The sequence below is a fragment of the Sphaeramia orbicularis genome, chromosome 9, assembly GCF_902148855.1.
Source record: "Sphaeramia orbicularis chromosome 9, fSphaOr1.1, whole genome shotgun sequence".
Classification (NCBI taxonomy): Eukaryota; Metazoa; Chordata; class Actinopteri; order Kurtiformes; family Apogonidae; genus Sphaeramia; species Sphaeramia orbicularis.
Window position 1 is genome coordinate 10,779,725 of NC_043965.1, and position 15,693 is coordinate 10,795,417.

The 15,693-nt window shown below is 36.6% G+C and overlaps 1 protein-coding gene across 3 annotated transcripts in view; it reads right to left on the minus strand.

The window, feature by feature from the left end:
• Positions 1-15,693, minus strand: part of LOC115425830 (protein unc-13 homolog B-like) — a 240,365-nt gene that overhangs the window by 58,250 nt on the left and 166,422 nt on the right. For all 3 annotated transcript variants that reach the window (XM_030143619.1, XM_030143616.1, XM_030143617.1), the window contains exons 22-25: positions 13,946-14,072; positions 12,435-12,531; positions 4,917-5,060; positions 377-454 (exon numbers count right to left, since the gene is read on the minus strand). In XM_030143619.1, coding sequence (XP_029999479.1) covers positions 377-454; positions 4,917-5,060; positions 12,435-12,531; positions 13,946-14,072 — 446 coding nt within the window. The remainder of the gene's footprint in view (positions 1-376; positions 455-4,916; positions 5,061-12,434; positions 12,532-13,945; positions 14,073-15,693) is intronic.

Here is a 15,693-nt window from a genome sequence, read left to right on the forward strand (position 1 = left end):
GGCCAGATTTGGCCCCCGGGCCACATGTTTCACACCTGTGTTCTATGGTATCCCATGACATGTTCTTATGTCTTGGGCTCAATGCTGGTATTCTTGTTCTGAGAGTCCATTCCAGTAATATTGTATCCCTTGAAATACCCCTATTGGACTTTGAAAATGAAAATAAAAATTTGATTGCAAAAAAAAAAAATATTATAGATGTGTAGATGCTTTTGGTTGATGGCGACTGTTTGGGTCTTTAAGGGTTAATGAGGACCAGAAGAAATGAGCAGAATCTAAAACATGAATCCCCTCATCAGAGAGTGTTTGGTCTGTGTATCAGAGATGAGCTCAGACTGAGGGGGTTTTGGTTTGAGTGGGATCCAGTTATACTCACTATCTTCTCCTTCTCGCAGTAGGAGGGGAAGCTTTTGGCCAACAGGGCACAGTACTGCAGCAGCACTTTGGTGATGGTCTGTGGACACAACACATACGTATTAACACAGGCAAATACCAACACAGTGGAAGTGACTGTCATCCTTCCACGAGGGTCACCGAGGCAGATGAACCTAAACACCAGCAGAGTCTCTAATCTGAGTTCTAGATTTATAGCATCAGGTGAGAAAAAAAGATAAAATGTGAGTCCTTTAAAACAGGGGTCTTTACAGATAGGTCTGTGAGTGAGTGGAGGGACAGACAGTTGGATGGATGGATGATGAACAGATGAGGGACAGATAGATGGACGGATGGACGGATGGATGGATGGATGGATGGATGGATGGACAGTTTGATGGATGGATGGATGGATGGATGGATGGACGGACAGTTGGATGGATGGATAGACAGTTTGATGGATGGATGGATGGATGGACAGTTTGATGGATGGATGTTTCTCGTTAGTTCATCTCCTTAACCCTCTGAAAACATGTCCAGTATCGGCCTCTCTGGGCTTAAACCTCCTTCATGTGGACGTGTGTTATTACTGTGTGTGTTCATCAGACTGTGTGTTATTACTGTGTGTGTTCATCAGACTGTGTGTTATTACTGTGTGTGTTCATCAGACTGTGTGTTATTACTGTGTGTGTTCATCAGACTGTGTGTTATTACTGTGTGTGTTCATCAGACTGTGTGTTATTACTGTGTGTGTTCATCAGACTGTGTGTTATTACTGTGTGTGTTCATCAGAATATGTGTTATTACTGTGTGTGTTCATCAGACTGTGTGTTATTACTGTGTGTGTTCATCAGACTGTGTGTTATTACTGTGTGTGTTCATCAGACTGTGTGTTATTACTGTGTGTGTTCATCAGACTGTGTGTTATTACTGTGTGTGTTCATCAGAATGTGTGTTATTACTGTGTGTGTTCATCAGACTGTGTGTTATTACTGTGTGTGTTCATCAGACTGTGTGTTATTACTGTGTGTGTTCATCAGAATATGTGTTATTACTGTGTGTGTTCATCAGACTGTGTGTTATTACTGTGTGTGTTCATCAGATGTGTGTTATTACTGTGTGTGTTCATCAGACTGTGTGTTATTACTGTGTGTGTTCATCAGACTGTGTGTTATTACTGTGTGTGTTCATCAGACTGTGTGTTATTACTGTGTGTGTTCATCAGACTGTGTGTTATTACTGTGTGTGTTCATCAGAATGTGTGTTATTACTGTGTGTGTTCATCAGAATGTGTGTTATTACTGTGTGTGTTCATCAGACTGTGTGTTATTACTGTGTGTGTTCATCAGACTGTGTGTTATTACTGTGTGTGTTCATCAGAATATGTGTTATTACTGTGTGTGTTCATCAGACTGTGTGTTATTACTGTGTGTGTTCATCAGACTGTGTGTTATTACTGTGTGTGTTCATCAGACCGTGTGTTATTACTGTGTGTGTTCATCAGACTGTGTGTTATTACTGTGTGTGTTCATCAGACTGTGTGTTATTACTGTGTGTGTTCATCAGACTGTGTGTTATTACTGTGTGTGTTCATCAGATGTGTGTTATTACTGTGTGTGTTCATCAGACTGTGTGTTATTACTGTGTGTGTTCATCAGACTGTGTGTTATTACTGTGTGTGTTCATCAGAATGTGTGTTATTACTGTGTGTGTTCATCAGACTGTGTGTTATTACTGTGTGTGTTCATCAGACTGTGTGTTATTACTGTGTGTGTTCATCAGAATGTGTGTTATTACTGTGTGTGTTCATCAGACTGTGTGTTATTACTGTGTGTGTTCATCAGATGATGGAACAGTTGAACTCACAGGACCGGACTAGTCTCAGCACTTAGACGTTTAATGAGGTTGGAAAATTCACTGGATGTGTTTATTAGGCCTCGAGGACATGCACAAGGTCTTCTGGGTAATAAACAGTGACTGTCATGTTTGTTTACAATGAAACTCCACAGGGTATGTCTAAATAAATCAGCAGGTTAATTTATGGCCTGTGATGGTAACTTGAGGACAGGAAATGACAAAAACTGAGCTCACTGAGGGTCCCGGGCTCCATGAAAGAGAGTTCCATCTTTGTGCTGAGTCAGACCCATGGAAGTCTGAGAATCATGCATTAAACATATGCTCTAAAAGTCACCGCAGTTACTTTCCTTATATAGTGTCCTCTTATTAGCAAACATTTTTATTCAACTTTCTCTTTCTCCTGCTGTAATCTTAAGGTTTTATAAGGGTTTTTGCCTGAAGTCAGAGAAAAAAAAAACAACCTAAAAGTGAGGAGAGAGCATATTAGAGGCAAAGAGAAACTTAAGCAGAATAGAAACAGACCAACACTGGGTTACATCAGCTACATGTATATGTTTAAATGTATATGTATAAAAGTAGGCTACATGTTTAAAGGTATATGCTTAAATGTATATGTTAAATGCACATGTTTAAGTGTATATGTACGTGTTTGAATGTATGTTTAAATGTATATGTATGAAATTAAATGTACATGTTTAAATTAATGATCGACTGATCCGTCGGCCTGCCAATATATCAGGCTGATATTTGTGGTTTTTTTTACTTGTTTTGGTGCGAGAGAGAGAAGGAGAGAGGTATGTTGTGGTTAGGGATGGGAATCGAGAACCGGTTCTTTTTGAGAACTGGATTCCAGTAGCTTGATTCCTTGGAATCGCTTGCCCGCCTGCTTAACGATTCTGCTTAACAATTCCGCCTTCGTTGCGTGATGATGTCACGTATGTGCAGCATTGTTTTGGTCAGAACGTAGCCAACATGGTGTTTAGGCAGAAACGGTCTAAAAAACAACACCAGGTCCACTGGAACACTGTCAAAGCTTCCATTTATTCTAAAGGGTGAAATCCGTCCAATATGTTCAAATATTTGTCCACAGCATGTGATTCATTTGATATGTTACTTAGCGGTGCTTGTGAATCTAGCGGCAGAGTGAACACCAGGCCGTCATCCGGGCCCAGTTCTGGTTCCGGTGCAGGCAACAAACATCATACCCCCTCAAATACAAGTTTCCGAAGGTAGGGGAAAGGAAATGAGCTGCACAACAATGGGAGACGGGCAGAGTCGAAGTGGTTCCACGTAGTGGAAATGCGGCAATAGAGGAATTAGAAAAAACGTCTTTAGTTTAGCTTTCACTGTATGCGCCCCCCCCCCCAAACCGGGCCCGGCGTCATCTGTTATTATTATTTGTACATACTGTATATGTTATATTTTCTGTGTAGAGATGGAAATATAAAAGACAAACATACAAACATGCAAACATACTCGTTTGTACTCTTTTATTCCCTCACCCAAAGAGAACTGATATGAGAATCGAGAAGAGAATCGAGAAGAGAATCAATAAGGAATCAGATCGATAAGCAAAACTGATAATGAAATCGGAATCGTTAAATTCTTATCGATTCCCATCCCTAGTCGCGGTACTTACAGAGAACTCCCCCTGGTCTTACGAACTATAGACGTTTTAAGTTCAAAAAATGTTTCTTTTTTTAAATTGAGACTCGTAACATTTGTTATCCTAGTGTCATTTTTATGATGTAAATTGAGGGAGCAAAAGCAGTATCGGCTCCAAATATTGGCTCAAGAAAATTGGCGGCCTGTATCGGTCATCGGCTAAGGCTGATGAAAAAAAAAAAAAAAAAAAAATCGGTATCGTCATCGCCCCTAAAAAAAAAATCGATCTTGGTCAGTCCCTTGTTCAAATGTATATGCTTAAATGTAAATGTACATGTTTAAATGTATGTGTTTAAATGTACATGTACACAAAGCACCTACACACCTGCACAAAATCACAATTATTCTGCAGGGGAAAAGTTTGTTATGTAATGTTTATGTGTAAGATATGGGGATGAGGGTTTTTCATTGTCACCATATGTTCACTGCTGTTTATGTATATATTTCTTTCTTTCACTTATTTATTTATCCACCAGCACAACTAAGAAATGTATAGGTAAAATATTATATGTGTATTTTTATGTGTATGTGTGTACTTGTATGTTGTGGGTATATGTATAAACGTATGTACGTATATATGTGTATATGGATGAATGAGTGTATGTGTGTGGAAACAGATATATAAATATAAAAGAGTAATGTAAAAGGAAGAGGGAAATAAATATATTTTATTATTAAAATTTTATGGAGAGGGGGTGGGATTAAATAAATTGCCCTTCTTCCCACTCCTTTTTGGGCATGTAAATGGAACTGTTGTGCTGTTCTGCTGTCTAAGATTTTTGTAATTGTTGATATTTGTATAATTATGCATGTTTTGCTTGTTCGCATGTATGTTAAATTTCATTGCATGTTTAGAATAATTCACTAAATCAAATTAGTCAAATCAATCAATCAAAAGCTGCTTCCTTACATTAAATTTGTAGAAAAATACAGAATATACAATAACAGGTTCAGTTACTGCCCATGTTGTTCCAGTGTGCAGGGGTCAGTAAATACCCCTGTGGTTGTGTTCCATGTGTTACCTTGGCGAAGCGGCGGTTGTACTGGGCCACCACGGTCGGGTCAGGACAGTCCAGTTTCTTGATGATTTCAAAGCTCTGGTTGAGTTGAGTAAAAATGTCGACCACCGAGCTGGAGAACAGAGCATGTTCTGATGTCTGCTGGAACTGTAACAGGAGACATGAAGAAAAATACGATGAAAATGAACCTAAAAAGAATTAAACAGGAGTATGACTTGGCAAATCAAGATCACTTCCAGTACCTACAACTAAGGGACTTTTATAACAAAAAAATAAAGCACAATATTGATTCTAATAACAATGGGCTTGAAAAAGTGATAAGTGGAATATATCATTCTAAAAAATACAAAATTATATCATCTCTTTACAAACATTTAATGAGGAAGAGAGGTTGGAACACTTTGGATGTGAAAAAGAACTAGGAATAGGAATCAATATCTGGAGAACTCCACATTCAACCACTTCTTCAAGAACATGGAGGGAATGTTGCTGGAAAAATATAATTTGATTTTTCATAACTCCTGCAATTACAGCTAAATACAGGGTGGGGAAGCAAAATTTACAATATTTTGAGGCAGGGATTAAAAGACAGTGTATGACCAATTAGTTTATTGAAAGTCATGAGAATTTATTTGCCACAAGAAAATTTACATAATAGAAAATGTTTTATTCTATGTGTCCTCCTTCTTTCTCAATAACTGCCTTCACACGCTTCCTGAAACTTGCGCAAGTGTTCCTCAAATATTTGGGTGACAACTTCTCCCATTCTTCTTTAATAGTATCTTCCAGACTTTCTCGTAATAGTTTTGCTCATAGTCATTCTCTTCTTTCCATTATAAACAGTCTTTAAGGACACTCCAACTATTTTTGAAATCTCCTTTGGTGTGACGAGTGCATTCAGCAAATCACACACTCGTTGACGTTTGCTTTCCTGATTACTCATATGGGCAAAAGTTTCTGAAAAGGTATGGATAATAGTGTTAGGTATGATTATGACATCAATATATGTTTGGTTTCAAAACAATTGACGTAGTGCCTGCTGAGAAAAAAACAACTAAATGTTCATTGTAAATTTTGCTTCCCCATCCTGTACATGTCCAGAGTTCAACCTTGTTGGAGAGAATGTGGAGATGTCAATGTAAATCATGCACATGTCTTTTGGCTATGTCCTAAACTTGCATCATTCTGGGATAATGTATATTCAACAGTTGTTAAGATATTGGGTTACACAATTCCTAAAACATGTTTGGTGATGTATTTTGGATGTATTATTGGTAACAATGTAAGAAAAAATGATAGATATTTGTTTAAAATACTATTAGGAGATAGAGCAGCTCAAATAAACCCACTGGTTGATATCTGTAACCCATCCTACGTAGCTAAATGGAAAGACATTGAAAACCAAAACAACAATATCCCCATGACAGCTGTGATTGGTAATGTAGATTTAATAAACAAAATGACTACATTCAATCCATGGTCTGAAACTGCTCTTAGGACCTGGGCAAAGCTGGTAAAAGAAAGCAATGAATCATGTTTGACGATTAGGTGGATAGCATTTGATGAAGATTTTATCCCAAATAAGACTGACAAGAATTTTAAGACGTGGATCGAGAAAGGATTAGTGAAATACAGTGACCTTTTTCATAAAGGTTGTCTTAGAAGCTTTCAAGAAATAAAACAGATTTACCATCTTGATAACTCAGATTTCTATAGGTTTTTACAAATCCATCATTATTTGGACAAAATGAACAAAGTAGATTTAGACAGACCACTTAGTGGAATAATGACAATTTTACTGAAATCATATAAATCATACCCAAACAATAAACTAATATCAAGACTGTACACCGAGTTACAAAACATTTAGGCTGAAAGTACAGTTTATATCAAAGAAAAGTGGGGAAAGGAGGGCAATTTTGAATTGGCTATGGAAGAATGGACTAAAATACAAGAAAATATATGGAAACATACATCTTCACTTAGTTGGAGAGAATTTGCATGGAAAAGTGTGATTTGCTTTTTTAGAACACCTGCACAAAAAGGTTCAAATGTAGATACATCATGCTGGAGACAGTGTAGGATGAAAAAAAGCTCATCACCTTCATCATATTTTTTGGAGCTGTCCCAAATTCTCTCCCTTTTGGGAAAAAAATCAGGAATAGTATTGACAAAGTCATGAAAATAAAAACGCCTTTAAATTTTGAGAATATGTTCTTAGGTAAACGACCAGGTTGTATAAAAGGATTTTGTAAAACATATCTGTGGAATATCATGTTGGTTGCCGGCAAAACAGTGATCACTAGGAAATGGTTGACAGACAAGACACCCTCATTGGACGGATGGAAGGACCTTGTTAAAGAAATCGCCCAAATGGAAGAACTCCCCTTTACACTAAGATTCAACCATGACAAATTCAAGGAATGCTGGAGACCGTGGACAGACTTTATAAATACTTAAAAAGAACATACTTGATGCCCATTGTTCAGTTGCTACTCAGTTGTTCTCTTTGGGTTTTTTTTGTTTGTTTTTTGTCTTGTTTTATAAAAAAACAAAACTATCAATGTATAAAATATGTAAATTTTGCATTGTAAACCAAATAAAAACTTGAATTAAAAAAAAAATACTATTAGCAGCCCGTAAAAAGGCTATTACCAAAAAATGGTGCAGATTAGAACCACCTATAACTAACGACTGGATACAAACTGTGAATGGAATATTTGAGATGGAGATTCAGACCCATAGACTGAAGACTGAAGAAGAACACTGTCATGATAAATGGAAGAAATGGACAATTTTCACTTCAACGTCACATTACTAAAAACAATTGTTAGTCACGAGGTTTATTATAGTTAATGTATCCCATATGTCCCCTATGTTTGTCTGGTTTTGTAATGTACATAAAATAAACAATAAAAATAAAGTTTAAAAAAAAGAAAATGAACCTAAAAGAGGAACATAAATACTAAAATTACTAAAAACAGACCCTGGGTGCTTCCTCTGTGGTTCACTGCCATGAAAAAATAAACCTTTAAAATTCACACTGCTCTTATTTCGATCCCTTTCTGTTGTAATTTCAGATTCTGATACGATAAGTCCATGACCTCAGTAAAGTTTGCAGGACACTCATAAGACATAAAGACAGATTTATCCGCCTCGTGGCTCCAGCGTAAATGTAAACGGCGCCGAGGGGCCGGTACGGTAGTTTGTGGTAGTTAGGACGTATCGGCAGAGTGACTCCTACTGTCGGACACTTAAAACCCTCAGGACGTGGATCCATAACTGGACCTTTAAGAGCCAAAGAGGGGATGATGGACGCTTACAATTTCCTCTATAAAAATCATCACTAATGGACTCCTCGTAAACTCCCACATGTTAAAACAGCTGTTCCACCAATGAGGATCAGAACGGCTTATGGACCGTCTGAAGACATCCTGCAACAACCTCAAAAGAAAACACAGCCCAAAAAAGGATCAGTACAAGGTTAATGAACCGAAAGATGAATAATGATGATACTGTTACCTTAACCCAGTGGTTCCCAACCTGTTTTGGCTCGTGACACCATTTTAACATCACAAATTTCTGGCGACCCCACACATTCAAAACTTAGACTTTTTTTTCTTGGCTAAAATTAATTTGTTTTTGATCATGTAATAGTTTGCTGTAATATGTTGCAAATAAACATTAATTTTAGACGATATTTAGACTATATAATGTACATTTTTATTAGTAAGTTTTTATTTTTTTACATTTTTTATCAATTACTAGAAATTTCAGGTGACCCCATTTAACCCTTTCATGCATGAATTATGAGAACCTTAATCAAGATTTTTTTTCCTGAGTGTTTTTATTCCTCTTTAGTAATGAAAAAAAAAACAATGTGATTGAATTTTTTTTTTTAAATCAACCTATTTTTCATGGAGTTACAAAAATGTCCACTCAGCTACACCATGAATTTTATTCTTGAAGCAAGAAACATGTATTTAAAACCCAATATCATAAAGTGATATGAAAACAGTGAAATGAAACCATGTTTAATGCAGCTAATCTGATGTTTCCTCACATTTTAACATATTCTAATACTAGTTATTACTCACTTCATGGAGATAATATGCAAAAAATAAATATTAACAATTGATTTCCACTCAAGAACCAATCAAGAACAGCAAAGTTACAATAATGGTATGAATTGCAGTTTATGAGATGATGCATAAGTGTCCACTGTGTTGGTTGCTATGGAACTAAAACAACAAAGCCCATGAATATACAAGAGTAAAGCTGTAGAGTAACTGACCACTGTAGTGACCACTATGCATGAAAGGGTTAAATTCCAGGCGACCCCACGTGAGGTCCCGACCCCAAGGTTGAAAAACACTGCATTAACTGCTCCCAGTCCCCTTTTTAAGTTGGTTGGTACTGTCTGTTCTTTCTCAAACTGATAAAATCATGTGCCACAAACATCTTAAACCAGTACACACATCTGAATGAAGGGGTTAAACCAGTGGTTCCCAACCTTTTTTGGCTCATGACCCCATTTTAACATCACAAATTTCTGGCGACCCCAGACATTCAAAACGGAGACTTTTTTTTTTTTGTTTGCTAAAATTGATGTGTTTTTAATGATGTAATAGTTTGCTATGATATGTTGCAAATAAACATTAATTTTAGACAACATTTAGGCTATATGATGTAAATTTTTATTAGTAAGTTTTAATTTTTTATCAGTTACTAGAAATTTCAGGTGACCACTGTTGTCACTGTTGGTCGTAACCACGACAACAACAGGACAAACAGATTGTATAAAAAAACTGAACGTTGTTCTGTTCCTCTCATCCACGCACTTATATCTCATTATGTGCGCACACACACACACCTACTGGTGTGTGTGTCACCAGTTCACTGGCTCTGCCCCCATACAGTTCTCATTCATTCATTCATTCATTCACCTCTCAAAGCCACACACACTTTGTCCTGAACTAATCTGTATTTATCCATATATCGATACAGAGAATAAAATTCAGTGAGCGGATCAGTCCTCACTCAGTAAATTCGTTTTTATCAGTGCAAAATGTCCATGGAAAAACCTGATATCATTAAAAATTAGGGATGGGAATCATTAAGAACTTAACGATTCCAATTCCATTATCGATTTTGCTTATCGATCCGATTCCTTATTGATTGTCATTGGGTGAGGGAATAAAAGAGTACAAACGGGTGTGTTTGCATTAACTGTCTTTTATATTTCCATCTCTGCACAGAACATATAACATATACAGTATGTATAAATAATAATAACAGATGACGCCGGGCCCGGTTCGGGGGGGTGGGGGGCGGTGGAAGCAGCGGCAGCGGGATGCAGTGAAAGTGAAACTTAAGAGGCTTTACTAATTCCTCTATTGCCGCATTTCTACTGCGTGGAACCAGTTCGACTCGGCTCGGCTTGTCCCCCGTTGTTGTGCACCTCATTTCCTTTCCCTTCTTACCCTCGGAATCTTGTATTTGGGTACGACGTTTGTTGCCCGCACCAGAACCTGAGCTCGGCCCAGCGTTCACTCTGCTGCTACATTCACAAGCGCCGCTAAGTAGAGTATTAAATACGTGACATTCCTGTAAATGATTCACATGCTGTGGACAAATGTTTGAGCCTATTGGAGGGATTCCACCCTTTTGAAGACATGGAAGCTTTGACAGTGTTACCAGTGGACCTGCTGTCGTCTTTTTAGACCATTGCTGCCTCAACGCCATGTTGGATACGTTCTGACCAAAACAATGCAGTGTAAGCGTGAGGTCATCGTGCATGCGCAATGAAGGCGGAATCGATAAGCAGAATCATTAAGCGGGCAGGCAAACAATTCCAAGGAATCAAGCTACTGGGAACCAGTTCTCAAAAAGAACCGGTTCTCGATCCCCATCCCTATTAAAGATATTGTCAAACTTGTGTTAAAAATCTTTTTCAAATGTAAATAATATTTCAAAGGAAACACATGACAGAAACAAAGTGAAATGAAGCTACAAGAACACATCCTCATTCTAACGCGGACCTCTGAGGTCAAAATCAGCCCTGTAGTGCGGAACTGGGCGAGCGCACACTTTTAACCAACTAGCCCAGAAACGGGATAGCGTATTTTGCGTTGTGCTGGGGTTAATGAACTAACGTATGAACGCATTTTCTGTTGCGTTAGTAGTTAACGAACAAAGAGCAAGCCCAGAAACGGAATAGCGCAAAATGTGTTACATGGATGCATTTTTCATTGCGCTGGGCTTAACGATTTACTGAGCTAGTGCAGAAATGAGCCCCAGACTAGGATCCACTACGGTGGGAGCTAATGGGGATCCCCAATAAACAATAAACACTAAGGTAGAAATTTTAAAGTATGTCAATGAGTGCCCCATAAAGGGTTAAAATGAGTCTGTATTTCAGCGTTGACTAAATTAGACTGACCCTGAACAGTCCTATCCATCCATTTAAGTTGAAGGAAGGATCAGCAGAGTTTAAAGTCTAACTGTGACGAGCAAAAAGAAACCTCTAATAACCATTAAATCTGCACCTTAAGCTGGAAGAACCAAAGACATGTCCAAACGCACATTCAGCTCTGACATCAGCCTTTTCCTGAAACTTAACTCAAAGAAAAAGAACAGGACGTTCAGACAACACACGTCCGTCGTTGTCTTTATTTGAGACTCTGCTGCACTTATCTTTACAAAACTCTATGAACCAGACTTGAAGAGGTTGTCATTAATTCTTTTACGAATGTCATCGTCATAGAAACCTTTACTTTTTACTGCACTGCAATGACTCAAGAAAGAAACGACACTTCCAGATGCAAAAACTGGTCATAAACATCATATATATTCATTATTCAGGTGGTTTTATACATGAGGATGAATCAGTCCTCAGTCACAACCACGAAACAATGGATTTGTTTATGTTTATGCTGTCTTATATTTTCATATCCCTTCTCTAATTTCTCTTCCAGATATTGATTTCTTTCAAATGGAATACAGCTTTAATGTTGTCATAAACAAACAAACAGGGTCTCATCTTATTCATTGGTGTAATGCTGCCAGACCACACAACAGAGGGGGAAATATTCATAATAATATCAATATCTGCAGTTTGTAGAACCTGATAGATATTCATGAATATGTTTAAAGCCGTGCACATCCAATCAGCACTGACGCACATGTCATGCAAGAGATCCAATAAATGCAAACTGTAAGGTATCAGTTTAATATTAAAGTCTATAAATCATCTACATTCCACTATAAAAGACAGGTAAAAGACGGGAATGTATGAGAAGTGAACATCAAGTCTGTTGATTTGTGATAAAACTGATTCTGAACAAACTAATCTGTGAGATGAACGTGTTCTAACACATTTGTAGTCAATGAAATGTCAACATGACCGTACATATTTAACCATTTAATTTTCATAATTTTAGGGGATGTCGAGCTTCTCTTGCAGTCTATGAGAAATCACCTCTGACCCAAACCCACTTGATGCTCATGTGTCCAACTCACCCCTTCTCTCTTGTCTCTGTCCAGAGCTCCGTGCATGAACTCCATGGACACGTCCTCGTTCTCTGCCAACCAGGCCAAGACGAACTGGAGAAACCACCTGGAGGAGTCCACACACATAAAGCCCACTCACTGACCCACTTTAAGACCCAAGTAAAACTCTATTAACACAAACGAAGAAACAAACCAGGCACCGGGAACAAAATGTGCCCAGTGTACATTTGTGTAAATCACTGATACGCTGACATTTATGAACTTATTTTTATGTAATTAAATTGCTGTGAAATAATGATATAGGGGAAAAAAAGTGGTTTATCAAATATATTGTAATTTTTATCACATGGGCAATAAACCAAGGCGTGGTGTCTTAAATTTGAAAATTTTAAGTGTAAAATGTTAAATTGCTCCATTAAAATGTCATAATGGAGAAAATTAGATTTTAGTTTAGTGATGTTGTGATAGAAATGTAGAGGATACAGTGAGGATGCATGGATTATATCCACAATATTCACAGGAAAAAATACAAATATGTTCAGGTAACTTTCAGGTACACATGTTGCATTTTTATCATGGTTACCTGAGCACTTACACATAGTGAAATATGCAAATTAGGCAGAACATTGTACATTGTTTTTTTTTGTTTTGTTTTTTTTTTTGACATTTTCATTTCTTCAAGGACAAAATGAACAAAAATGTCATTATTTACAATACAACATGATTCTATTTAATGATTGATACACTGCAAAAATCTAAATCTTACCAAGTGTATTTTTGTCATTTCTAGACAAAATATCCCATCACACTTAAAATATGACATAATCACCTCAAGAGTAATTTTTCAGCGAGAAATAAGAACTTATTTTTAGACAAGAGATCTGGAAAATCTTATTTCAAGAAATCTTAGCAAGATAATTTTCACTTGATCCATTGGCATATTTTTGTTGCTTAATTCAATTTTTTTTTTTTTTTTTTTGCTTAATTCAAGCAAAAAAATCAGCCTTATACTGACACCGCTGTTCATCTCTATTAGTCCAGATATGATATCAAACACCTCCTGAACCCCCTGCCTATGCGTGTTTTGTTTGTATTTACTTTTTTTTTTAAATGTTTGTTTATCATGTCTAGTGTCAATCTTTGCATTATGAACCCATTATTTGAAATTATACTTGTTATATTTGTTAAATGTCGAAAAGTTCTATAAATGTTGACTAGTTCTATAAATAAAGTTATGAAAAAAAAAAAAAAAACACCCCCTGCCTTTGGGGATACTGTACGCCCCCAGCCTCATCAATATTTACAGAATCATAACATATGTTGCTTATGATGGTTTAAATATAAAACCATGAGGGACATGATGCACCCGGACGTATACACACACATATGAATAAATGAATACATTTCACATGTTAAAGCCTTTCATTAATCTCCCATTTCAATCAAAAGCAAAACATCAGCGGAAGAGAAGAGTCAAGGTGAGGTGGAGGTAATGAATAACAAGTGTGAGTGTTTCTTACACTGGATACTCAGGCACAGCGTCGGCGAAGGCGGGAAGGTCCTTCACATATTCGTTGTAAAGCCACTTGACCTTGAAGTGCAGGTTCATGTAGTCGGCGGTTTTACACAGTTTATGTTTCTCGTGCTCTGTGAAAAGAACAACACATCCCATGGATCTTCAGTAACGTGAACCACTTACAGCTTCACTGGTGTGGAATCCACATCAGCTGTGGAAGAGGAGGTGGGGACGCTGTCTCCATGGATGATTCAAAAAAGTGTACAGTAGTTATTTTTAAATCTGAATCTAAATGTGTAATATAAATAAATAAAACCCTGTGAAACTTGTAATTATACATTTGCATATATACATACATATGTCATCTGAACCCAATCTCCTTTTTATGTTCATATGCAACTTAATTACAAATCCAACTTATTTTTATACATATTTTATAAACACATTTTTTAAATAAATGATATAAAAGCAATGGCACCGATAGTACATTATTATTCATTTTTATTATAATTTCCCCTTTAAGGATATGCTGATACTTTTGTTTTTTCACAGTGAGTAGGAGGTGCAGGAGGATTTACAAAATCACAGGTCAACTTCTAATGCAGGGGTGTCAAACATGTGGCCCCGGGGGCCAAATACGGCCCACCAAAAGGTCCAGTTTGGCCCCTGGGATGTTTTTGCCAAGTGCAAAAATTCCACAGTCTGGAATTGAATTAAGCAAAAAAAAATGTAGCTTGAATTAAGGAAAAAATCTTGAATTAAGCCAAAAAAAAATCTAGAATTAACAACTTAATTTTTTTTTCTTTGTGTTAGTGCAAAAAATAACATTAAATTATGAAAATATTTACATTTACAAATATGAACAACCTGAAATGTCTAAAGAAAATTAAGCACAATTTTAACTATTTTTCTGCCTGTTCCTCAGTGTTTTGTGTCTTTGTAGATCTGATCCATAATGCACATGGACAAAAGAGAAGTTGAGGAATAATATTGTTGAAATTGCACTAAATTTTCTTACGTTTTTTTAAAATTTAAATTTCTTTTTTTTCAGGTTTTTTTTTTTTTTTTTTTGATAATTTATAAAAGTAAGTATTTTCAGAAATTAATGTTTTGGGGTTTTTTTTCACTAAAACAAAGACAAAAATTTGGAGTTGTCATTATTCATAAGTTACTATGTTATTATTTTTCCGATCCGGCCCACTTCAGATCAAATTTAGCTGAATATGGCCCCAGTGAACTAAAATGAGTTTGACACCCTTGGTCTAATGGTATTAATGTTTTAAGAGTTTAAAAGTGTTTTGGTTTGGGTTGGAAAAGGACATGAGCCCTTAAGTTTGTTTGTTTGTTTATTTATTTATTTCAAATTTGCATTAAAACCAAACAACAAAAGGATTATATAAAAGAAAGTCCAACATTTGAAAAGGAGCGGGATGAAGTTTAATTTATAATCTCCCGCCTAGGGAGAGAAATTTGTTTCTTTATTCATCAATCAAAAAGAATGGATTTGCAATTAAAAAGAATAGACGGGAGACTCTTCACTCCCATTTTCATCAATATCAAATCAGTGCCACAAGAACCGACGAACAAAGAAATGAAAAAAGAACCACTTCAATTGAATTCTCCAACTATTATCTCAGCCAAATACTACAAACATACAACTAAACTACATAAGGCTCCTGCACTGAGCTGGAACTAAATATGTGTGTAAAACTGGAATGAAAAGGTAAAATAGCAACCAATTAACACTCGTCC